The 24,765-nt window shown below is 36.1% G+C and overlaps 1 protein-coding gene across 2 annotated transcripts in view; it reads right to left on the bottom strand.

Annotated features, from left to right (window-relative positions):
- RAB6A (RAB6A, member RAS oncogene family) overlaps positions 1 to 24,765 on the bottom strand; it is a 77,849-nt gene that overhangs the window by 10,979 nt on the left and 42,105 nt on the right. The window contains exons 3-6 of one of the 2 annotated variants that reach the window (XM_061201267.1): positions 22,855 to 22,908; positions 21,159 to 21,264; positions 19,228 to 19,339; positions 13,517 to 13,610 (exon numbers count right to left, since the gene is read on the bottom strand). In XM_061201267.1, coding sequence (XP_061057250.1) covers positions 13,517 to 13,610; positions 19,228 to 19,339; positions 21,159 to 21,264; positions 22,855 to 22,908 — 366 coding nt within the window. Of the gene's footprint in view, positions 1 to 13,516; positions 13,611 to 19,227; positions 19,340 to 21,158; positions 21,265 to 21,330; positions 21,437 to 22,854; positions 22,909 to 24,765 lie in introns of both variants that reach the window. The other variant, XM_061201266.1, reaches the window with a different exon arrangement.

Raw genomic sequence — 24,765 nt, 5'->3', positions numbered from 1 at the left:
GTTCCATCAACGTACAGAAAATTTTCCATTATGAAAGTAATTTTTGTACTGTAAGGGCAGGGAGTGTTTTATACACCACTACAATTCTCATATGATGAGTGCTCAGTATTTGTTGTCTTTGATTTTTTGCTAGATCTCTATTTTAATTTTGGTAGCCTAGCATTTCTTAAATGAAAGGTTATTTTATTACCGGTTTTTCCTTTTTTTTTTGGCAATCAGCTCTTAATGGATCTTTTTGCTTTCCACCCTTCCCCTTTTACAGTCTATTTTTCACAGAGCAGCCAGTGATTTGTTTTAAATCCTAAATCAGAACATGTCAAATCTCTGATTAAAACCTTCCAACAGCTTCCTATCTTACTCAGAATAAAAGCCTAGAGCCTAAATCCTTGCTACAGCCTACGTGGACTTAGACCTCTGTCCCCTAGAACTATCCCTCTGTAAGCTTATTTCCTAACACTTGCCCCCCTCCCTCATTCCACTCTAACTGAACCAGCCTTACTATTCCTTAAACATGCCAAGTACCTTTGAACTTGTTGCACTTGATGCTTGGAATGTTCTTCCCTAGATACATAAACAACTTACTTCCTCAATTCCTTTAGATCTCTGTTCAAATATCACCTTATCAGAAAGGCTTTTCCTGATTACCTTTTACAAAACATCAATATCTTAACCCTTTCACCAGTACTCTTTGTCTCCCTGACCTTACTTTTACTTTTCTCCACAGCACTTATAACCTCATGAAGTATTATATTTTCATTTATGGCCTAACTTTCCATACTAGAATGTCAACTTCATAATGGTATGGACTTAGGATATTTTGCTCACTATTGTATATCCACTGCCTATAACGTAACAGAACTAGGCATGTAGGAGGTGATCAACAAATATGTGATGAGTGAATTGACTTAATAAGAGCATGGTCAGGGACTTCCCTGGTGGTCCAGTGGGAAAGAATCTGCCTTACAATGCAGGGGAAGTGGCTTCGATCCCAGGTCAGGAAACTAAGATCCCATATACCGCGGGGCAACTAAAGCCCGCGTGCCACAACTAGACAGAAGCCTGCGCGCCACAACGAAAGATCCCACGTGCTGCAACTAAGACCCGATGCAGCCATAAATAAATAAATAATAAATCTTTAAAAAATAAAATAAAAAAAGAGCGTGGTCAATATAATAATTTCTCATTCAACCAGTTCATGTTCACCATGTATATGGCTTCCTGACATTTAGTGATATTAGCAAGTCCTACTGTGTTAGGGATATAAAGCACAAAAGGATAAATTAGGGGTATGGATAAACATTACATATTGTATGTAAAGTGCCTGGTAGGAAGACAACAAAGAAATGTTTTAAAGTTAATATTTATGACATAATATTTATACAATGCATAGCAGGTAGTCTTGTATTATATGTTAATTTCTCTTCTTCCTTGGAGTATCATCTTATCTATACAAATCAAATATACACCTCAAGGGTTTAGCTTTTTGTGGCTTTTTTAAAAATAAATAATCTTATTATTATTTTTAAATATTTATTTCTTTGGTTGCATGGGGGTCTTAGTTGTGGCAGGTGGGCTCCTTAGTGTGGCTGGTCAGCTCCTTATTTGTGGCTTGCAGGCTCCTGATTTGTGGCACGCAGGCTCCTTAGTTGAGGCATGTGAACTCTTAGTTGCGGCACGCATGTGGGATCTAGTTCCCTGACCAGGGATCGAACCCAGGCCTCCTGCATTGGGAGCACAGGGTCTTATCCACTGTGCCACCAGGGAAGTCCCTTTTGCGGCATTTTTAAACAAAGCCTTCCTTGATCATCCTAACTGTATATGATCTTATTCATTTCTGCAACAAATATACCTCCTTGTGCCAGCATTCATTTTACATCTCAATAATTACCGTGGATCTCACTATCTTGTAGCATCTGCTATGCATTTATCATGTACTACCTACCTACCTTTCACTGCATAGTTTTCATGAGAATGTAATTCTTCTCTTCAACTATAAGTTTTTTTTGAAGTCAAGAACCATATTTTATATAACTTTATGCTCTCCAAAGAACCTACAGTGGTCTTACATATTGTAGGCACTTGATACGGGTGGAATAAGGTGTGTGATAAAGTATAAGATTAAGACCTGCTATGAGCCAAGAACTGTGGTTGACATGGGATTCAGTGGTGTAGGAAAGACACCATCCTTACCAATGCTTAAAATAAATATGTTTTGGGCTTCCCTGGTGGCGCAGTGGTTGAGAGTCTGCCTGCCAGTGCAGGGGACACGGGTTCGAGCCCTGGTCTGGGAGGATTCCACATGCTGCGGAGCGACTAGGCCCGTGAGCCACAATTACTGAGCCTGCGCATCTGGAGCCTGTGCTCCGCAACAAGAGAGGCCGCGATAGTGAGAGGCCCGCACACCGCGATGAAGAGTGGCCCCCGCTTGCCACAACTAGAGAAAGCCCTCGCACAGAAACGAAGACCCAACACAGCCATAAATAAATAAATAAATAAATAAATGTTTTCTCAGCAGGTATAAAATAATTTTCATTCACACGCGTGCACATACACACACGACTCCACTGTGAATGGTACACAAGTTTTCACTGACTTGTTAGTGCTGATGCCCATCAGCTACCATTAATTTCTCACAAAGTCCTCCCTTCTCTTTCAAACGAATATTTTTCTTCTGATAAGCACGGATGATTCTAGAAGTTAAAGATCAAGGAGTGTTTCAGTTCCTATTCTATTTTCCAGTACTGTAAAATTAGAGAATATAATAAGAAGGGTGACACCCACACACTAAATACTTCACTAAAAGAATGTACTAATTCTCAGATGAAAAATGAGGTGGAGCCTTAAATAATCACCTTATCATTACCATTTCCTTCAGCAATTTAAACACCAGACAACGTTCATAAATAAAGCAATATTATTGCTTTTTTAAAAACAAATTTAGAAAAATAAAGGGTAAATTTTTCTTAGGCTGTCTTTTTATGAAATATTGAAAGGATAAAAATCAATATTTAAATATCCTATATACTGAGAGTGATCATGTTAGATTATTATTATATATTCTAGTTCTAACCCTGATAGTTTTTATTTAAAAACTACAAAATATTCTTTAAGACAGAAACAAGATTTTAGGGTTAAATGCTTAAACCAGACTAAAGAGCAAAAGGTTTTAAGCAAAGAACATCTTTAAATAAGAAGAAAAAGTACCCATATTGGGTAGGAATAAATTTGTTTTATTTTAAGCCAAAGTTCTCAGGCATTAAGGCCCAATTACTTGAACCACGGTTAGACTTTCAATGATGCATCAGTGAAATCTCTCCTAGAATTGTTTAAAAAGGAAAAAGAGCAATAGAGAAAGCCCATTTTAAGCTTTTATTATATATATTATAATCTAGTACATGAGGGAGTGGGGAGGAGGAATCCAATTAGCAGAAAATTAAAAAGACATTTCTGTACATGTAAAGTACAACTAGATGGTACCTTCAGTACTGATATACATGTCTTATATACAGAAAGACTTCTGTGTACCTCTTGGTGAACAGGCATGATTTTGTCAAATAAAATAAGTACAATGCACAATCATCAAAAGTAACTGCATTTTGCAAACACATGGCTGAACAAACATACACAATGCTTACTTAACAGCTCGTAAGACTGTGACTCTCAGTGTTTTCCAAGAGTGTGACTGGACTGTAAAATTTACCTGGTAAATTTTTGAATACCAGCACCATTTCTGAATTATGACTGACCTACAACAAAAACTCAGAAGGAGTCTGAGATTATTTCTTCATAATCACTTCTGTTGATGTGTTACTCACTGACCAAATAATTTAATTCAAAAACCTACCTATATTAACCTTAGATAAGCAATAACATACAGAATTCAGGAATTCTGTATGGAATTCTGGAACAAACTGGTCTTCTATATTAAATAAAACTAAGTATGTACATGCTAAATAGTCTCAGTTATTTCATTTATCAGATATTTTAATTTTTACCCCATAATTTCAATACAGACTCCAGTTTTGGTAACAGCAGAGTAGCTTATATAGGACTAACACTCTTGCAGATAGCATTTACTAACTGTGGACAACTATTTGAAGGCTCTCAAGAGTAACAAAAAGCAGATACAAACTAGGAGGAATTTATACTAGAAGGGAACCCACACTCACTGGGTGAGGGTCACCTTTATACAGGTTTTCCCAAGAGCCAATCCTAGTTTGTACAATATGGGGTGGTTAGAACTCAAGCAGAAAACTAGAGTTTTACAGGTTTGAGGTGTCAACTGACTACCAGAGTGGCTGTATTAAGGAAGAAAATAACAAAAAGGAGGGAGCCAACAGTAGGAGCCCTAAAATCTACACATAAAATTCCTGCAAATCCTCAGTTAACTCTTTAATGGTACATATGTAGGAGAGATTCCAAGGAGCCCATCTGAAAGCAACAGCTAGAAGGCTGAAAGAAATGAGCAGAGATTTCAGCTACTGCCTGCTCCAGGGATACAGTTTAGAGTTTCAATCCCAACAAGATAGAAAAGCTTGATAAACATCTCAGGCTTTCTACAGATCCACCCAAACAATGCGTAACATCAAGACTCCACAAGTTCATGGTCATCAGCCAGAAATATAACAACCTGCCATAATACAACCCAGAATTTAGCAGAGAAATAACAGAAACCAGAGTCTCTACGCATACACAATGCCAACCATACAGCCCAAAATTACTAGACACATTAAAAAAAAAAAAACAACGCAGAAAAATCTAACCTAGAGGCAAGAGAAAAAGTAAATAGCCAATAGAAACAGACTCCGAATTGACCCAGATGTTGGAATTAGCTGACAAGAATTTCAAAGCAATTACTATAAATATGTTCAAGAACTCGAAGGTAACAATGACCATAATGACTGAACAGATGGGGAATTCTGACATAGAAATGGGAGTTTTAAGAAATAAATGAAAAAAATCTAGGACTGAATTACAATATCTGAAATAATAAATTTACTGGATGGACTTAACAGTTTAAATATGGCAGGTAAAGGATCAGTGAACTTGAAGACACATCAATAATAATACCTAATCTGAAAAAAAAAAAAAGAGAGGGAAAAAATATCAAAAACAATGAGCAAAAGCCTCAGTGACCAGGGGGCGTGGGTAATATCAAGCCATCTAACTGATGTGCCACTGGTATTCCAGGAGAGAAAAGAAAATGGGGCAGAAAAAGTACTTTAAAACAACACATTACAGGGACTTCCCTGGTGGCACAGTAGTTAAGAATCTGCCTGTCAATGCAGGGGACATGGGTTTGAGCCCTGGTCCAGGAAGATCGCACATGCCGCAGAGCAACTAAGCCCATGTGCCACAACAACTGAGCCTGTGCTTTAAAGCCCGCGACCCACAACTACTGAGCCTGCGTGCCACAGCTACTGAAGCCTGTGAGCCTAGAGCCTGTGCTCTGCAACAAGAGAAGCCACCGCGATGAGACGCCCACGCACCACAACGAAGAGTGGCCCCCACTTGTCCCAACTAGAGAAAGCCCATGCTCAGCAACGAAGACCCAACGCAGCCAAAAATAAATAAATAAATAAATTTATTTTTTTAAAAAAACACAAAAAACCAAAAAACCACAACACATTACAAACAGAGAATGATATAAATTAGAGTTCCCTTCTCATTAAAATCAATGGAAGCCAGAAGACAATCGAAAGGCGTCTTTAAAGTATTGGAAGAAAAAAATCTATCAACCCCAAATTCAAAAACTAGCAAAACGTTCTTCAAAATTATTCTTCAAATGGCCTTTTGGAATATGTGAAAGCAGAGAGAATTTATCACCAGGATACCCCTATAAGAAACAGTAGAAGTTATTTTGGCTAAAGAAAAATACCAGGTGAAACTCAGATCTATAATTAGGAATGAAGAGCAATGGAAATGGTAAATATATGGATAATAGAAAAGATTATCTTTTTTCTTCTCTTAATTACTGTTTAAAGGAAAAATTAAAATGTTTATCATGGAGGTTTATAATATATGTAAATATAAAACGTGACAATAACACGAAGGACAGTGTGCATAATTTCATATGAAATGGTATAATATTAACTCTAGTTTAACCCCTAAGCATCCACTAAAAAGCTTATGAAAAAATTTAGCTAAAGATCAAAAGAGGAATTAAAACACAATATAAAAATATCTGATTAAAACAAAAATGAAAGCGGGACAAGCAGAAAACAAAGAACAAATGGTAGACATAAGTCCTACTACATTAAATCTAAATAAACCAAACACTCCAATTAAAAGGCAGAGATTTTCAGACTGGAGAAAAAAAAAGAAAGATCCAACCATATGCCATCTACAAGAGACCCACTTTACAAAGAAAAAGATATACCAAGTGAACAATAAGCAATTAGAGAGCTGGTGTGGCCATATTAAGATCAGATAAAGAAAAGGAATATTATTAGAGATAAAGAGCAGTATTTCTTAACATTTAAAAAGTCAACACATTAGGAGGACAGTTAACAATGCTAATATGTACACACCCAAAACCAGAACTTCAAAACACATGAAGTAAAAGCTGACAGAACTAGGGAATTCCCTGGTGTCCAGTGGTTAGGACTCCGTGCTCTCACTGCCAAGGGCCTGGGTTCAATCCCTGGTCCGGGAACTAAAATCCCACATGGTGAAGGAAAAAACGAAAAAAGCTGACTGAACTACATACAAAACACATGATACAAATATTGTTGTTGTAGATTTTAATACCCCCTTCTCAGTAACTAATTGAACTACCCTCCAAAATTACTAAGGCTATCTAAGATTTGAACAAGGCTATCAACTGTGCTATCTAAGATTTGACCTCATTTATATTATTTATAGACTGCTGTATCTGACAACTGTAGAAAGACATTCTTTTCCAGTGCACATGGAACATTCACCAAGACAGGCCACATGTTAGGCCATAAAACAAGTCTCAATAAATTACAAATGACTGAAATGTTACAGAGTATATTCTCTGATCACAACAGAATTAAATTAGAAGCCATAACAATAAAATATCTAGAAATGTCCCAAATATTTGGAAATTAAACAACATATTTCTATATCTTCATCAGTGTGGTCATTATATTTATATATACTTTTAACAAAATTCATCTAATTGTAAACTCAAGATGTATGCATTTCACTATACATAAATGTTTATCTCAATAAACTAATGGAAAAAAAATTCAATAAAAGTTTAGCTGAATTAAAAGAAACTCAATGTATCTATACCTAAGTTGCAGTCAAAATACTGAATGAAGGACAATTCCCCATGTAACCTAGATTCTCTAAGCTTGTTCACTCCAGCTTAGAAAATTCTTAAGACAGACTCAAGCTCATTAAATAAATACAGTATATTATTCTTTCATTCAGTGAACGTTAGTATACTGAGTTCAGTCTAATGGGAGGCAGAATTGACAAAAAACTTCAATATTAAAAATAAAAAAGGGTGCTACTACAACAGATAGGAAAAGCACTTAATCTAAACTTGATTATGTTTAAACTGAATTTTTAATTACAAATAGCAGACAGGGAAGAAACATTGTTTTAGAAAGAAGGACAATCACATACAATGGAAATGTGAGAACACAGTAAACTTGGGGCACTTTAAGAAGTACTGTATGGGTATGTAGTGGCCAAAGAACAGGATAGTGATGTATGGAGGGGCCAGATCAAAGATTCTGAACAGCAGGGTGTAGCATACTAAGGAGTTTGCTTAAAATTCAGGATAAAACTCATAGATATAACCTAAGCAGATCTGAGGCAGGAGATAGATGGGCTCCAGGCTAGGCATTTACAACTGGCCTCCTGTTTACATTTCTTAGGGCAAGAAAAAGATGGGCTTCAGGCTGGACACTTACAATTAGCCTCCTATGTGCATTTCCTGAGACAGGAGATAGGTGGGCCCCAGGTTAGATATTTACAACCAGCCTCCTGTTTGTACTTCAAAACAGAAATAACAACAGAAACAGGGTAAATAGCCAGGCTTTGTCTCCTGAGGACACTTTAAGATAACAGTCATGGCAGGAACAGAGAGGGGCTAAACCCTGTTTGAGTAAAATTTCAAGAGGTCATATAGTTCCCATCCTTGGGGCAAGGGAGACATTGCACATGCGCAGAAAGGCTCCTTGTGGGTCAAAAAGGAGGGGTCACCACTGCAGAACAGGTGATGCCAAGGCCCCCCCACAGGCCTCTGGGCTGGAATCCATCTTGGAAAAAAGTTGCACACACATGTTGGGGAGGGTCCTAGGGCAGGTCAGGTGTGGAAAAAGAAACCAGATAATTGGCCAAAGGTAAACAAAGACCCAGAAGAACTGCCCTATATAAATGACTTAAGCCCCTCTTTACTGCACTCCTCCTCATTAGGGAGGACGCCCACACCCTTTCTCTCCGGGTGTGTGTCTCTGCCTTGTTTCTGTCTTAACTAAACTGTTTCTCTGTGTGCTCTCCCATTTGTTGTGCTCTGCCTTTAATAATAAACTTTACATTTTTTTTAAGGCCTTATGTATTTATTGCAAAATAGTTCTTGAGAAAGGCTGCACCAATAACTTAACATGAGGAATTAACTAAAATGAGGAAATTTCCTCATCTTCTTGCCAATTATGGGTTCTTGCAATTTTTATAATTTTTGCCAATTTTCTGGCCCAAATGAATATATCATCAACATTTAACTTGCTTTTGATTACTACAAGGGTACATTTTTTTTAATAGATATTTATTGGCGTATAATTGCTTCACAATACTGTGTTAGTTTCTGTTGCACAACAACGCGAATCAGCCATATGCATACACATGTCCCCGTATGCCCTCCCTCTTGAGCCTCCCTCCCATCCTCCCTATCCCACCCCTCTAGGTCATTGCAAAGCATCTTTGCACCTGTTTTTACAGTTTTTGCCTCCTTGAAACACTCTTGCTTTCAAATGGAGGCAAGAGCCAGGGGAACTCTGCTTCTAGCCTCTAGCCCCTGGTGGACTAGGATTCCTGGTTTTCACCCAGGTTACCCAGGTTCAATTCTTGGGCAGGGAACTCAGATCTCACTTCAAGACACCGTTCACTGCTGCCTCTCCAAGATCAGATCTGCATTTTAAAACAATCACTTCAGTAGCAGGATGGAGAGTAAACTAAAGTAGTGCAAGGTTGGAGGCCGATACCAGTTAATAAGCTATGGTAGCAGGCAAGGCAATAGACAAGGGCCTTAACACAGCAATGGGAAAAGTAGAATCAATAAGACTTGGTATCTAAATGACTAGTTCTAAGTTGTGAATACGAGCAAATCACAAGAGCTTCTGGGTTTCACTACATTTGTCCTCCTACTTTATGAAGACACATTTTTGACACTCAGATACATGACATTTAATTCCTTGTAATCTGAATTTGGCTTCTACAAAAGATTGAGCAGTTTGAGTGTAGTAAGCCTGTCTTCTGTATCTAGCAGGGGTACGGAATCAATACTTGTTCAAACAATTATCAAACTGAATAGATTTGACATACTTGCCAAACCATCTCTACGGCTTCCTGTGTCTTTTTACAAAGTACAGTTTGCATGAGAAATTCCCTGGGATTCTTATTAAAAATGTAGACTTTAGGACACTAGCCTAGACTTACTGATCAATATCCAGGAGTCATGCCTCAGGAACCAGTATATAAACTTTCAGATAACTATTATGCACATTAAAGTTGAGAACCATTAAACAATTCTCTAATCCTAGGAGATATTCCTAGGTACAATTTGCCATTCTAAAACCTCTATCCTTTCTTATCTTTGTTTGGATATAAGGTATTCTACTCTCTACCAAAGACAGCAAGGTGGAGGAAAAATACATTTAGCCTCAATGGTAAACTGTATGGGTTTCAAAAACATCTGTCTTGGAGAAAACTTGTCACAATTTTTTTCCCTACTGCCAAAGTTTCCAATGGCACGGTAAACACTAGATTTGCAAAATAAGCACTGAACTCCAACCACACAAGGTGCACTGTCCAGAGTCAAGAATTGGGCAATGGTTATTTGGCAGATTTGATTTAGATTTTACTTAGGAAAATTTGAATTTTTCTATACAGCTAATATATCAAGTGGTATCAAAGGCTTTTTTTTTTTTTAACACTGGGGTGATTTGTAGTGCAACTAAAAGAAAAAAGACAGACACTTCTTCCATTTCTGGTCATTTAAATAATTAAGTTTTTTAAATGATACTCTAGTTAATTAGTTCTTAAGCTCCTTTATAAAAACTGATTCAAGGAATAGACAATCTATTAAAAAATATGATTTATTTCTTAGCTAATACTTAAAATCAGTCAGTAATTTTCACACATGACAGAAATGTATTCTATATGATGAACTACTGACAGTTAAAAGGGGAAGATTGTTTGACCTGTTATTTAAATGTGCTTATTAACGTCAGATTTTAATTCTCGTTTGGTTTCATTATCTCATGGGAACGTGGGGGGTCCCAGGATTTCTTTCTTCCTTAACTAAATTACATGAGTTGACAAAGCATAGGTCTCTAAATATTGAAATAAAATTCTAATATACTGTGGTACTCTGTGGTACTCTCTATAAAATGAAAAGTAATGGTTTTTGTGAGTTAAGAAGGAAGCTACGGGACTTCCCTGGTGGCGCAGTGGTTAAGAATCTGCCTGCCAATGCAGGGGACACAGGTTCGAGCCCTGGTCCAGGAAGATCCCACATGCTGCGGAGCAACTAAGCCTGTGCGCCACAACTACTGAGCATGTGCTCTAGAGCCCGCATGCCACAACTACTAAAGCCTGCGCGCCTAGAGCCCATGCTCCACAACAAGAGAAGCCACCGCAGTGAGAAGCCCGTGCACAGCAACAAAGACTAGCTCCTGCTTGCCGCAACTAGAGAAAGCCCGTGTACAGCAACGAAGACCCAACACAGCCAAAATTTAAAATATAAATAAATAAATAAATTTATTTAAAAAAAAAAAAGAAGGAAGCTACAAAAAATTAAAAGGCAGATCTATTCCAAAGTTTGAAAACAGTAATTTTGGTCACATTTATATTTAAAAAATAATAAAATCAAGTCCCAGTAGAATCAGGGACATGTTCAGACATATCATCTAAATAAGGAGAAATAATAAAGTAGCAAATGGATTTTGAATTCAGGATAAGACTGTTTTGTAAAAGAAGTCTCTCTTCATTACCAATGGCTAGCAATATCTGTCTGTATGGGTCAGGCTTTTAGGAAAAATTACATGCCTAGTGATGAAAATGTTCTAAAATTGAATTATGATGATGGCTGCACAATGATGTAAATTCACTAAAAATAACTGAATCATACACTTAAAACAAGTGAATTTTGTGGTACGTAAATTATACCTCAATAAAGCTTTAAAAATTATGTGCTTGGGCTTCCCTGGTGGTGCAGTGGTTGGGGGTCCGCCTGCCAGTGCAGGGGACACGGGTTCGGGCCCTGGTCCGGGAGGATCCCACATGCCACACAGCAGCTAAGCCCGTGCGCCACAACTGCTAAGCCTGCGCTCTGGAGCCCGCGAGCCACAACTACTGAGCCCATGTGCCACAACTACTGAAGCCCGCGCGCCTAGAGCCTGTGCTCCTCAACAAGAGAAGCCACTGCAATGAGAAGCCCGTGCACCGCAACGGGGAGTGGCCCCTGCTCGCTGCAACTAGAGAAAGCCCGCGAGCAGCAACGAAGACCCAGCGCAGCCAAAAATAAAAAATAAATAAATTTATAAAAAAAAAAAAAAATTATGTGCTTATAAAATAACAAATGAATGACATACCCCATATTCTTAACATCCTAGGAGTTATCTAAACTTGGAAGCAATTAAATATCATGAAGATACTGGTGCCTACTGTATGCTGATGATTTCAGAGCTGCTAAACCTACGAGATTACTTAGGGTCAGGACTAGGGGGCCATAGCAACCCTTTCTTTAGACATTAACCCAGACAAAGATGTCCTGGGGAAGGCCATATTCTAACATATAAGCAACTATTTCATATCCTTATCAAAATGTCTATAATAGAGAAAGCTAGATGAAGCTACCATTGTTTTGTCTTAGAACAGTGACATATGATAATATTACAGCAACTTCTATTTTTCAAACCCTTCTTTTAAAATTAATTTTTACTGGAGTATAGTTGCTTTACAATGTTGTGTTAGTTTCTTGCTGTACAGCAAAGTGAATCAGTCATACATATACATATATCTACTCTTTTTTAGATTTCCTCCCCATTTAGGTCACAACAGAGCATTGAGTAGAGTTCCCTGTGCTACATAGTAGGTTCTCATTAGTTATCTATATTATACATAGTAGTGTATATATGTCAGTCCCAATCTTCCAATTCATCCCACCCTACTCAAACTCTTTAATAAATTCCAAATAAATGGGCAGGTCTGAGAATATATAATTTTGATGGGAGAGCTATTTTCAATATAACGTGGTAAGTTCTATGACAGTGGTTTCACAGGAGTCAAGGATCTATGGAAACACAGAAGAGAGTCATGTATCACTAAATGATAATACCCAGATGATAATACCTGGAGGTATGGTGGCGAACATCAGAGAAAATGTCTCTGAAGAGCTGACATCTAAACTGAAACTTAAAAGGATGACTAGGTATCAGTCAGGAAAGAAGAACATGAGTATTCTAGGCAAAGAGAACAAAGCATGAACACAGATATGGAGCCATGAAACAGTATACTAGGAGGAGGGAATTAGTGACAATTCAGTATTACTTACATATGTTTCAAGGCAAAGAGAGATGGGACGACCAAAAATGAAAACAATATAGAGAATTTTTCATAAAGCTCTACTTATTCAGTTTCAAGGATTTTACTTTACCCCTCTACTGATAATGTAGAATTTAAAAAATAATTTATTGGGAGGTAAATCCTATAAATCTGGGACCACTACTCTATATGACATGTAGCCCTGAAGAATTAAGCAGGTAAGTTTTTGGTTACCCCATCTTTTAGAAAACAGTTTGACAATGTGAGATCTCCCCATATTTTCCTATCCCCAAAACACTCCTGTTATAAACTCTGTTAAAACACCAGCAGTTTATTAAGGACAAAGTAAACAGAATGTATTTTTACAACAACAAGCAAAATACCATGCCTGAAAGCAAATACCTGCTTTATCATAATCTTACTATCAAATACTAAAATAAGGAAAATTTACCTTGAAACAATGCAGTTGGGATGTAGTGAGTGTATGGTGAGTTTACAACCTAGCAATCATCTTATAATCATAATCTTGTAATCAAAATGAAATACATGTCCTATGAACAATCTGAAAAGTTTGGCAAGTCTTTTCTCTTTTTCCCAAACTATGCCACATTTAGATTTTTCACTGTTCATTGTGATATGTCGCTAATTCATGAGGCCTGCTATTGCCAAGTGGAAGAAAATCTTATACTAGAGAACAGAAAACTCACACAATTATTTTATAATATGTTTTTTCAATTTGATAACTTCAACTCACCCATACTGAAAAAACACTTACCTGCTTTACATTATATCCTGCTTTTGCACTAGTTTCAATAAACATAACATTCAGCTCTTTGGCTTTCCTCTCTCCTTCCTCAATTGACACTTGCCTGTAGAAAATAAAAAAGATAAACAAACTCATCTTTTTGAAAGATAATGATATAAAGATTATAAACAAGGTTCTGAAAAAAACTTTTCTTGATATGGTGGTTATACAGGCAAGACTAGTTTGAAAATTTATCAAGCTGCAATACACTTGAAATTTGTACACTTAGGTTAGAAAGAGAAAGACAAACACCATACAACATCACTTATATGTGGAATTAAAATATGACACAAATGAACTTTTATGAAACAGAAACAGACTCACAGACATAGAGAACAAACTTGTGGTTGCTGCGGGGGAGGGAGGGATGAAGTGGGAGTTTGTTAGCAGATGCAAACTAGTATATAGAGAATGGATTAAACAACAAGGTCCTACTGTATGGCATAGGGAACTATATTTAATATTCTGTGATAGACCATAATGGAAAAGAATATATAAAAGAATGTATATATATGTATAACTGAATCACTTTGCTGTACAGCAGAAATTAACACATTGTAAATCAACTATACTTCAATAAAAAAAAAATCTGTGCACTTCTGTGTGTATGTTATATCTAACCAAATGTTTTTATAAAGGCATTTTTTAATGATTTGCTTTTACCTGAGCTCATCTTGTATTTTTTTAATTTTAAAAATCTTAATAGCGTGCTATTTTCTCTTAGCTTTAGCATTTAGCTTTGTGATTAAAAACTTTTATGTAAAATAACTTTTTATGGCTAGACAATTTGTCAATTCACTACCATAATTTATGTAACCAGTCTCAAACTGTTAGAAATGTATGTTGTTTTCAAATTTTATTGGGTTGGCCAAAAAGTTCATTTGGGTTTTCCATAAGATGTTATGGAAAAACCCAAATGAACTTTTTGGCCAACCCAATACACTACTGTGAAAAATGTTGCTATGAACATCTTTGTGCTTTGTGACTTTGGATCATTTCTTTAGGTTGGATTTTGTGGATTTCTACAAGTGGAACAAGTGAGTCAATTTAGTACTTCTTTTACAGGGAATTTTGTAGTACATTATAATTAGCAGTGTCTCTCAAGCTGTGAGCTCTTCAGGTGCAGGACTATCCCATTTATCTTGGTGTTCCTAGCACCTAGCAATCATATAGGTGTTTAATAAATATGCAACTATTCTAATTAAATGGATCTAAACCATCAGCTGATAAATCCTGCTTCCTACAACACAGAACACCAAAGCAATACAAGAGAATTTCTACAAGCTCCCACCATATCTATCCTCCAATCTACCTATTTGTGTGCCTTTTATATTCTACGTCTAATCCTACTACTATGGAGGAACTGTCCTTATTCCCCAAACTTATACCTATGTACTAGATTCCACTGTCTTCTTGTTTACAAGATGTTATTCTTGAATTACTCCACTCTCTAAAAACAAAATTATTATTATTTTTTAAATTAATTAATTTATTTATTTATTTATTTTTGGCTGTGTTGGGTCTTCGTTGCTGTGCACGGGCTTTCTCTAGTTGCGGTGAGTGGGGGCTACTATTTGTTGCAGTGCGCGGGCTTCTCATTGTCGTGGCTTCTCTTGTTGCGGAGCATGGGCTCTAGGCGTGCAGGTTTCAGTAGTTGTGGCACGTGGGCTCAGTAGTTGTGGCTCGTGGGCTCTAGAGCTCAGGCTCAGTAGTTGTGGCGCACAGGCTTAGTTGCTCCACGGCACGTGGGACCTTCCCGGGCCAGGGCTCGAACCCGTGTCCCCTGCATTGGCAGGCAGATTCTTAACCACTGCGCCACCAGGGAAGCCCCAATACTATGTATTTTTTGACTTATTTATTGTCTGGTTTATTCTTGGAATAAAAGCTCCTTGAAGACTTGTCTTTTTTGTTCACTACTCTATCCTAGAGTGGCATTCTCTGAAACATAAGTGATACTCAACAAATACCTCCTGAATGAATGATTATTAGTCTGTAAATCCTACATGTGAAGAATTCCAGGCAGAAATCCTAACTAGTTTTAGACTATAAGTCACCCCCATAAAATGGTTGAAAGTTAGCTATAGCAATGTTCACAACTGTGGTTTGAGTTCGTCAGAAGCACCTAGAAAGATTAGTTAAAATAACTGAATCTGGAAGGAGGATCAAAAACATTAAAAATTTTAAGGTTGACCATGATCCTTTATAGCCAGAATCTTAAAAGAGATCTAATAAGCCATGTTTACCAAGTGATTCTCAGGTTTGAAACATCTGGGACTCACTGGGCCACAGGGGACATAAAGAATACTGAGAATCTAGGTGCTGAGACACGGAAACACATATTCTGGTCTTTCCTCCAAGTTTTCATGAAAAAACTATTTATTTATTTAAAGAATCAATTTTATTTATTTATTTATTTTTGGTTGCACTGGGTCTTCATTGCTGCACGTGGGCTTTCTCTAGTTGCAGCAAGCAGGGGCTACTCTTCGCTGTGGTACGCAGGGGCTACTCCTCGTCACGGTGTGCGGGCTTCTCATTGCAGTGGCTTCTCGTTGCAGAGCACAGGCTCTAGGAGCACGGGCTTCAGTATTTGTGGCATGCGGGATCAGTAGTTGTGGCTCGCAGGGTCTAGAGCGCAGGCTCAGTAGTTGTGGCACACGGGCTTAGTTGCTCTGTGGCATGTGGGATCTTCCTGGACCAGGGATTGAATCCGTGTCTCCTGCATTGGCAGGCAGATTCTTAACCACTGCGCCACCACGGAAGTCCCGAAAAAAATATTTAATTGTCAGAGAAAGTGGTAAAGTCATTTAACTTTGAATTGTTTTTATTAAAACTTTTTTTTTTCTGATTACAAAAGTAATTTTTAAAAGACCAATCATTACAATAAACTCCTCTATAATCCCATTCTCTTCCCAAAGATAACTACAGTTAAGTTCATGTATGCTTATGCAGATTTGTTCTGGGCCAAAGGAAAGATGTCTATATATATATATAGGATGGTGTGTGTGTATATATATTTTTAAAACAAAAAGGATTCATGTATACACACTGATCAAGTTTTTTTTTTTTTAAGCTTCATGTATTAGACAGCAATAAATTCTTCTCATTTTTTTAGTGGCTAGAAGAATTTCATTTATAAAATGCTACTACAACTAGCAGTCATTTAGACTGATTTTAATTATTTAATATTATAAATAATGTAATAATACTTCTTGTATGTTCATCTTTTCACATTTCTGTGGTATATCTGTGGAATAAGTTACTGGAGGCGGATTTGAGTCAGTGAGTATTTTAAATACTGAAACGTTAAACCGTTTCCTCTAAAGATTATATTAGTTACAGTTTCAGTGTTTGTTTATTCAGACTCTTGACGATACTGTGCATTACTAATCCTCCTAATAATGGCTAACCTAATAGGTGAATACGATCTTTATATTTATGTATTCAAACTTATCAATCTTTCCCTTTATGGCTTCAGGATTCCACGTCATGTTTATAAAAGGCCACTCACTTCCAAAAGATTTTCTTTTAATGCTTTTTAAAAAAATTTAAAACTTTTTCTCATTTAAAAATTTATTGGGAATTCAGGATTAATAGATACACACTACTGTGTGTAAAATAGAAAAACACCAAGGACCTACTGTGTAGCACAGGGAACTATATTCAATGTCTTGTAATAGCCTATAATGGAAAAGAATCTGAAAAAGGATAAATACATATATATATGTATAACTGAATCACTTTGCTATACACCTGAAACACTGCAAATCAACTACACTTCAATTAAAAAAAAACCTGCAACTATTACATTAAAATTTAAATAATAAAAATAGATGAACCCCCCCCCAATTATTTTAGTGGAACGAACAAAATTCTAATTCTTTTATTTTTTAAAATTAAAAAAAAAATTTTTTTTTAAAGACTCAATTCTTTTAAATGTGCATAACTGAAGGGTGATAGTCTGGCAAAAATTACTGAGAAATATGGTAATTCTAAAGCAATGGACAAATATTATCTTAAAGAAAAATTATTGTAAACATAATTTAGATGTTTCTAGCATTTGTATACTCAAATATTATGCAATAAAAGAACAGATGCTGTAAGCATCCTTTTAGATAACTCTGGCTATAAAGGGAAACAATTCAGATATACAATTTTTCTATTTAACACAGTGAAGATATCTAGCGACTCTCCACTAGAAGAATATATACCTATATATGATCTTCAAATTCTCATACTGAAGATAAATAAAATAGTGAAAATTTATGATAGCAACTGATGTCCAAAGAATGATTTTCATAAAGAAAAGTTGAAATCATACACTGAATTTACTTTTAAATTAGGAAAGACTTTCTTGCCAATTCCAAATGAGGTACCATGGCAGAAATGGGCTTAACATTTCATAAGTCTTTGAACATATTGGGTTTCTTTGCAACATTTTAATTAATAGCAAAAGTTCATTACTGGAATTTCAGTATCCAACTAATGAATAAACAAATAATAAATAGTAAAAGCTTCGAATATTAAATAAATGGTCAAGACTATTTAAAGCAGAAAGAATATCCAGTAGATCACTTAGGAATGCTAAAGGCAGATATTCAAGCCACGGGTTCTACAGTGAATGTTAATACATTTTGCATCCTGTGACTTGAATATGTCTTTGCTCATTTGACTAAGGTACCACAATCAAGCTATTCAGTTCAACCTCACAGTCTGGCTCAACCATACAATTAAAAAAAAGAAAAGAAAAAACTACACCACTGAATTATAATGAATATTTATAAGAAGACTACCAAAAGAGTGTGCATTTAATCATTATGAATACTTTTTTAACGATAGGATTTATAAAACATTTTGTTCTTTAACAGAACACTGCTCATATTTATGAGCCCTAAAAAATGCAAAATAGTTATCAGCTTCATGTGTAAACAATCTTGCACAAGAGTTATTTACACACGAGCTTACACAAAACCAAAAATTTTAGTTTCCTTTAAGGACTGAGTTTAATGTGGTTTTTTTTTTTTTTAAATAAATTTACTTATTTTATCTATTTATTTTTGGCTGCGTTGGGTCTTGCTGCACGCGGGCTTTCTCTAGTTGCAGTGAGCAAGGGTTTACTCTTGGTTGCGGTGCGCGGGCTTCTCACTGCGGTGGCTTCTCTTGTTGCGGAGCATGGGCTCTAGGCATGCGGGCTTCAGCAGTTGTGGCACGCGAGGCTCTAGAGTGGAGGCTCAGTAGTTGTGGCGCACGGGCTTAGCTGCTCTGTGGCATGTGGATCTTCCCAGACCAGGGCTCGAACCTGTGTCCCCTGCATTGGCAGGCAGATTCTTAACCACTGCGCCACCAGGGAAGCCCTACTGTGTGTTTTATTGTGTGTGTGTGTGGGGAGGGCAGGTGGGCCATGCTGCTCAGCTTGCAGGATCTTAGTTCCCCGACCAGGGATTGAACCTGGGTCCTCGGCAGTGAAAGCACAGAGTCCTAACCACTGGACCGCCAGGGAGTTCCCAGGACTGAGTTTCATGTTTACCTTTCTATTTCAGGTCCCCACACTAAAGAAAAGGGGCAGGGGTATAAAATTAAGGATTAAACATGTCTCCTTTTAAAGCAATTTTTCACTAACAAAAATAACAGGCTGCTTAACAAAGAAATCAAACATTCCATACAAATATGAAATCATTCCATACCTCTTGTCAGCAAGATCTGTTTTATTTCCTACTAGCATGATGATAACATCACTTCCTCTTTCTGTTCTGACATCATCAATCCACTTTGTAGTTTGCTGGAATGAGTTAACATCTGGTATATAGGAGGGTGGACAGAGAGATTAGTGTTATTGCAAGTGCCTCCCCAAGTGAAGGAGCAAACAAAGAAAAAAAAAGGAAAAAAACAAAGTACTGGAAGTTGGAAGGGGGTTGGCACATTAGGACCCACTTTTAATGTGCCTGCAACATAACTCCATTTTATCTGAGTATAAATATCAATGATCTAAACAAATCACAATAGTAAAGTCCTTAAGGTACCTTTTATAATAGTTTAAAATTTTGGGACATGACCAAGTGAGTATAATGTACTATATGTAATTGAAAAAAAATTTTTTTAAATGTAAGGACAGCTATGGCAGATAATATGGTGTCATGTTGCCACAATGCTTTTTTGATTACTTAAACATACCAAACATGACAAAGAAAGCATCTCCAAAAGTATGTCAGCCAGTAAGTCCCAACACATCCACAAAATTTGTAAAGCCTTTAAATAGCTTTCAACACCACTCTGTTTGCATTGCTTATTCAGTTTGTGATCACTTTAACTTGAAGTTTATTAGTTTAATGTACCAGAATTGCTTATAACAAAATCCATCTTTTCTAGCCCTGGATTCTAAGTAGAGTACTTCAATACATCTTACAGCAGCTAAAGAAAACAACTTGCTAATATTTTAATGGCATGTGCACAAATTTCAAAGAAAAATACTCCAGGTTTTACTTGATTTGGTTAAAGTAAGCACAAACATTTTAAAGCTGCAAAACTTGTGAATGCACAATAATGAACATACATTTTTAAAACAAGTAGCAACCCAAAGAAAAGCTTCAAGAAAAGAAAGACTGCATTTGGCACCTAACCAAAAAAAAAAAGTCTCTGAATGCAAACCTCTTATAATTCTGCCATTGCAATTATTGTTAAGTAGATATGATTTCTGGTTGAGCAAATATGCAAAAATGTACACTAATAATATTACTAGCTCAAATCAGTAGATTGTTTATATAAGATGTTTTTAAAGAAGTCTAAGATGTGGTACTATCCTGGTCTTCCTATAAATTATGGAGCACTATATGGAATAATGCTTAATATTGCCTAATATATCATAAACTGATTCACAAAGACAATTTTAATCAGATAGCATTTCCCTGTCAGTCACCAATGCTCCATTCAAAATTTACAGTCACTTAAAAAGCCAAAGGCATTATTAGTCAGTCTTGAAGGAAAAGAAAAAGGAAGACCATTACTTTTTTTAGTCTCCCATTTAAATTTTTTTCTTGGAGAGAAATGAAAGTATAATTCGTTAGCAACCAAGTAAATAAGTCAGAGAATCCAGATTTCATTCAAATGAAAATGATTAATAGAAAACTGCACATTATGTTTTCTCTGCCTTCCTCTATAGAGAGGATGGCTGGAAGGGGAAAGCAGAGAAAAGCTGGCTAGCGGAAGCTTTTAACAGTCTCAACAGAAGCCTTGAAGGATCTGGAGAACTTGGCAAGAGACTTAAATGCAGATTATTTTATTTTAGAGAAATCTGAGATCAAGTTAAATAAAAAAGGAGACATTCTTCCAACCATAATTATGGTGTAGGGACAACAGGATACTAAGAAAGCCTTGGAGACGATTCATAATTAGATCTAAAGGAAAATTTACAGGGCAAAAAAACCTGGCACAGTAGAAATAAAGCATATTGGTACAAACACCAAAGCAAATACTCTGACCTAGCTGGCCTGTGATAAGGTTTGCTATGATAAAACTCATTTTTACATGCCAGTATAGAAAACAAGCACAAGACAAGAACATGCATGCAACTAAGCTAAAGGTTGAAAGATTAGAAATGCATAATTTCCCCCCCACTCACTTGTGATATCATAAACAACAACTGCCACAGTGGAGTCACGAATGTAGCTAGGAATCAAGCTCCTGAACCGCTCTTGACCTGCTGTGTCCCATAATTGCAATCGTACCTAACAATAAAATCAGTCAAACAAGCAAGAAAAATAAGAAAGGTCAACCCGTTGCAAAATACCTACTTGTGATATCGTAAACTACTACGGCTGCAGCAGAATCACGGATGTAACTGGGAATGAGGCTACGGAAACGTTCCTGACCCGCAGTATCCCATAGCTGCAGCCTGATCTGTGGGATGGGAAAAAATAAATAAAAAAAAAAAAAACCAAACTCATACTGAAAAGAAATAATGTTTTTAAAGGGAGGAGGGTGGCAAGGAGGTAAAAAGGAAACTCATGCAAAAGGTTACAGGGATGTGAGGAATGAAAATAACACAAAACTCCTTTCCTTTTTTAAAAGGGAATAATATTTAAATTTGGCTTGCTCTGAAGGTACATAACTCAAAAAAAATGGCAATATGAAAGATTTCACAGAATCAGAACTACAGCTTCCTTTTTTTTCCCCTCCCTGTAACCTCTCTTTGAATCCTATGCCTTCCGGAGAGCAAAAGTAGACTGCTGATGTTCAAATAGTGAACATAAAAGGGAAAAACAAAGGTAAATGTCAGTGAGCAGCTCAGGCTATCAGAGAAAAGGAATTAATGCTTTTCTGCAAGCCTCTCTGAAACTAAAATAAAATGTCTCTTTTCTCTATTGGATCCAGAACACTTTGAAATTGGATCTCTGACTACTGTGCTTATGTTTCTCCCACACATTTCTTCCTAGAACACTGTATATAATCTAGCAAAAAGGAGAAATATCTTTTTGCAACCCTACATAAAAATATCTTTACTTTCTTACTTTTTCACATTTACATTCCAGGAAGAAAAGCCTGAAAACAAGCATTAAGTTCTCTTACCATCATAAAGCAGTTTCTGTTTTCAAATTTTAAGAAATAGAATGCTATATGTTAAAACATAAAAGAGAACATCCAAAAGAAAAAAACTCACAAACTTATAAGAAATAGCATTAGAGATAACTTTTTTGGGTATAGATCCCAAAATAATGCATTTAAGAGAGTCACTGTTTAGGTGACAGGAATCTCTTCAAGGGATAGCAGGCTAGAATACAGGATTTATATTGCACTTAAAAGGAGTATTCCAAAAGATGGAAGACAAAAATCTAACAAGTAAATACACATTATTTTTTTCTATTCATAGTCACTTTGGTACATATCATATTCTGACAAATAAAATCTTGAAGTTCACAAATTGTGTGATATTCAAATGAAATCTTTTTGAATGCCTCAAGAGTGGTATTCAAAAGGTCTTTAGCAGCTCTAATTTCTTCATGAAAATATTCTTATCTCAATGCTATTTGTTATAATTTTCCAAATCAAGACAAAATTTTGTTTAACAAGCCTAGGGTCATCAGGGTTTTACAAGTAACAGCTTTCTCTCCCCTTTGGATTCTACTTCGGGATAAAAAACTCAAAGTGCTAACCTAAGTACTACTCACTCTATAATAACAGTTTTTCTCAAGGCCTGTAAACTAACTTTGGCAACTTTGCTAAGTACTTCTTATGGTGACAATCATTGATTATAGTTTTGATCATAATTTTCTATCCTGGAGTGTTGCAGAAAATTGCACACTGAAAACATTACTCACTGTTCGATCCTCTAAGTACATTGTTTTTGATAAAAAGTCAATACCAATTGTTGCCTGTAAAACAAAACAAAACAAAACAAAACAAAGAAGTTAAAAATAGTAATAGTTTAATGGCAGTCAGCAGTTTAGGGTTCAAGTGGGAATTATGATTGTGGAAGAAATAATGAATAAACATATAAACATATCATAGCCAAATAAAAATGAACAAAATTTTCAGTGATAATGGCTTCTACCTACTGAGCACTTGCTGTGTATCAGAGATTCTTTTAGGCCCTTTACATGATCATCTCTAATGCTAATACATCTCTACAAAGTAGCTAGTAGCATCATTATTTTTCTCATTTTATACATAACAATATTGGGGTTTGGAGAAGTTAAATAACTTGTCTAAAGACACAAAGCTTCTGCTGTGGAGTTGGGAATAAAAGTCCAACTCTTTCTAATATATACTTCTATATTTGCTTTATATTTATACATACTTTAAAAATCTATCTTTATATACATATTTTATACATTTCATATATCATATATATTCACATACATTATATATTTTTATATACACTTTATACATATATGTAAAAATTTTTAAATTGTGATAAAATACACAACTGCTCTTTAAAAAAGTCTTTTTAAAAAAATGGTTAAGAGGGTTAAAGGGTAGTTTTAGGTTCATAGCAAAACTGAAAGGAAGGTACAGAGATTCCCCTTTTCCCCCTGCCTCCACATATGCATAGCATCTCCTATTGTCAACATCCCCTACCGGAGTGGTAGTACATTTGTTATGACTGATGAACCTACACTGACACTGATGTAATTTTTTAAAGATAGGTTTTGGGACTTCCCTGGTGGTCCAGGGGCTAAGACTCTGCACTCCCAATGCAGGGGGCCTGGGTTTGATCCCTGGTCGGGGAACTAGACCCTACATGCCGCAACTAAAGATCCCACATGTCGCAACTAAAAAGACCCCGCATGCCACAATGAAGATCCTACACACGGCAACAAAGATCCCGCATGCTGCAACTAAGACCTGGCACAGCCAAATAAATAAATATTAAAAAAAAAAAAAACTTTCTAAAAAGAAATAAAATAAAGATAGGTTTTATTTTTAAACTGTCATAAAATTTGACATTTTAACTATTTTTAGGTGTATAATTCAATGGCATTAATTACATTCACAACTGTACAACTGTCAACACTATTTACAAAACTTTTTCACCACCCCAAACAGAAACTTTGTACCCATTAAGCAATACCAAATTACAATGTATGGATATATGACAATTTGTTTATCCATTCATCTATTGATGGACACTTTTGGCTACTATGAGTTCCTATTTTCAATTCTTTTTGGTATATACCTAGGAGTAAAATTGCTGGGCCATATGGTAATTCTACTTAACTTTGTGAGGAAAGTTTCTACAGCAGCTGCACTATTTTAAAGTCCCACTAGTGATATATTCCTATTTTCCCTTTTCTATATAAATAGCCATCCTAGTGGGTGTGAAGTGAAATGTTACTGTGGTTTTGATTTGCATTTTTCTAATGACTAATGATGCTAAACATCTTTTCATGCTTTCATGTGCTTATCGGTCATTTGTATATCCTCTCTGGAGAAATGTCTATTCAGTCCTTTGCCCATTTTTAAATTGAGTTTGCCGTTTTGTTATTGATTTGTAGGAGTTCTTTATATATTCTGGATATTAAATCCTTATCAGATATGTAACTTTCAAATATTTCCCCCTATTCTGTATGTTGGGCCTGGTGCCTCTACTGAAAATCAATTGTCAAGAGATATATATATTTATTTATAGGTTCTCAATCCTATTCCATTGGTCTGTATGTCTACCCTTATGCCATTACCACACTGTTTTAATTACTGTAGCTTTGTAGGAAATTTTGAAATTGGGAAGT

The sequence above is a fragment of the Eubalaena glacialis genome, chromosome 10 (genome assembly GCF_028564815.1).
Source record: "Eubalaena glacialis isolate mEubGla1 chromosome 10, mEubGla1.1.hap2.+ XY, whole genome shotgun sequence".
In the NCBI taxonomy this organism is placed as follows: Eukaryota; Metazoa; Chordata; class Mammalia; order Artiodactyla; family Balaenidae; genus Eubalaena; species Eubalaena glacialis.
Note: the sequence above shows the minus strand (reverse complement) of the source record. Positions and strands in the feature narration are given on the sequence as shown.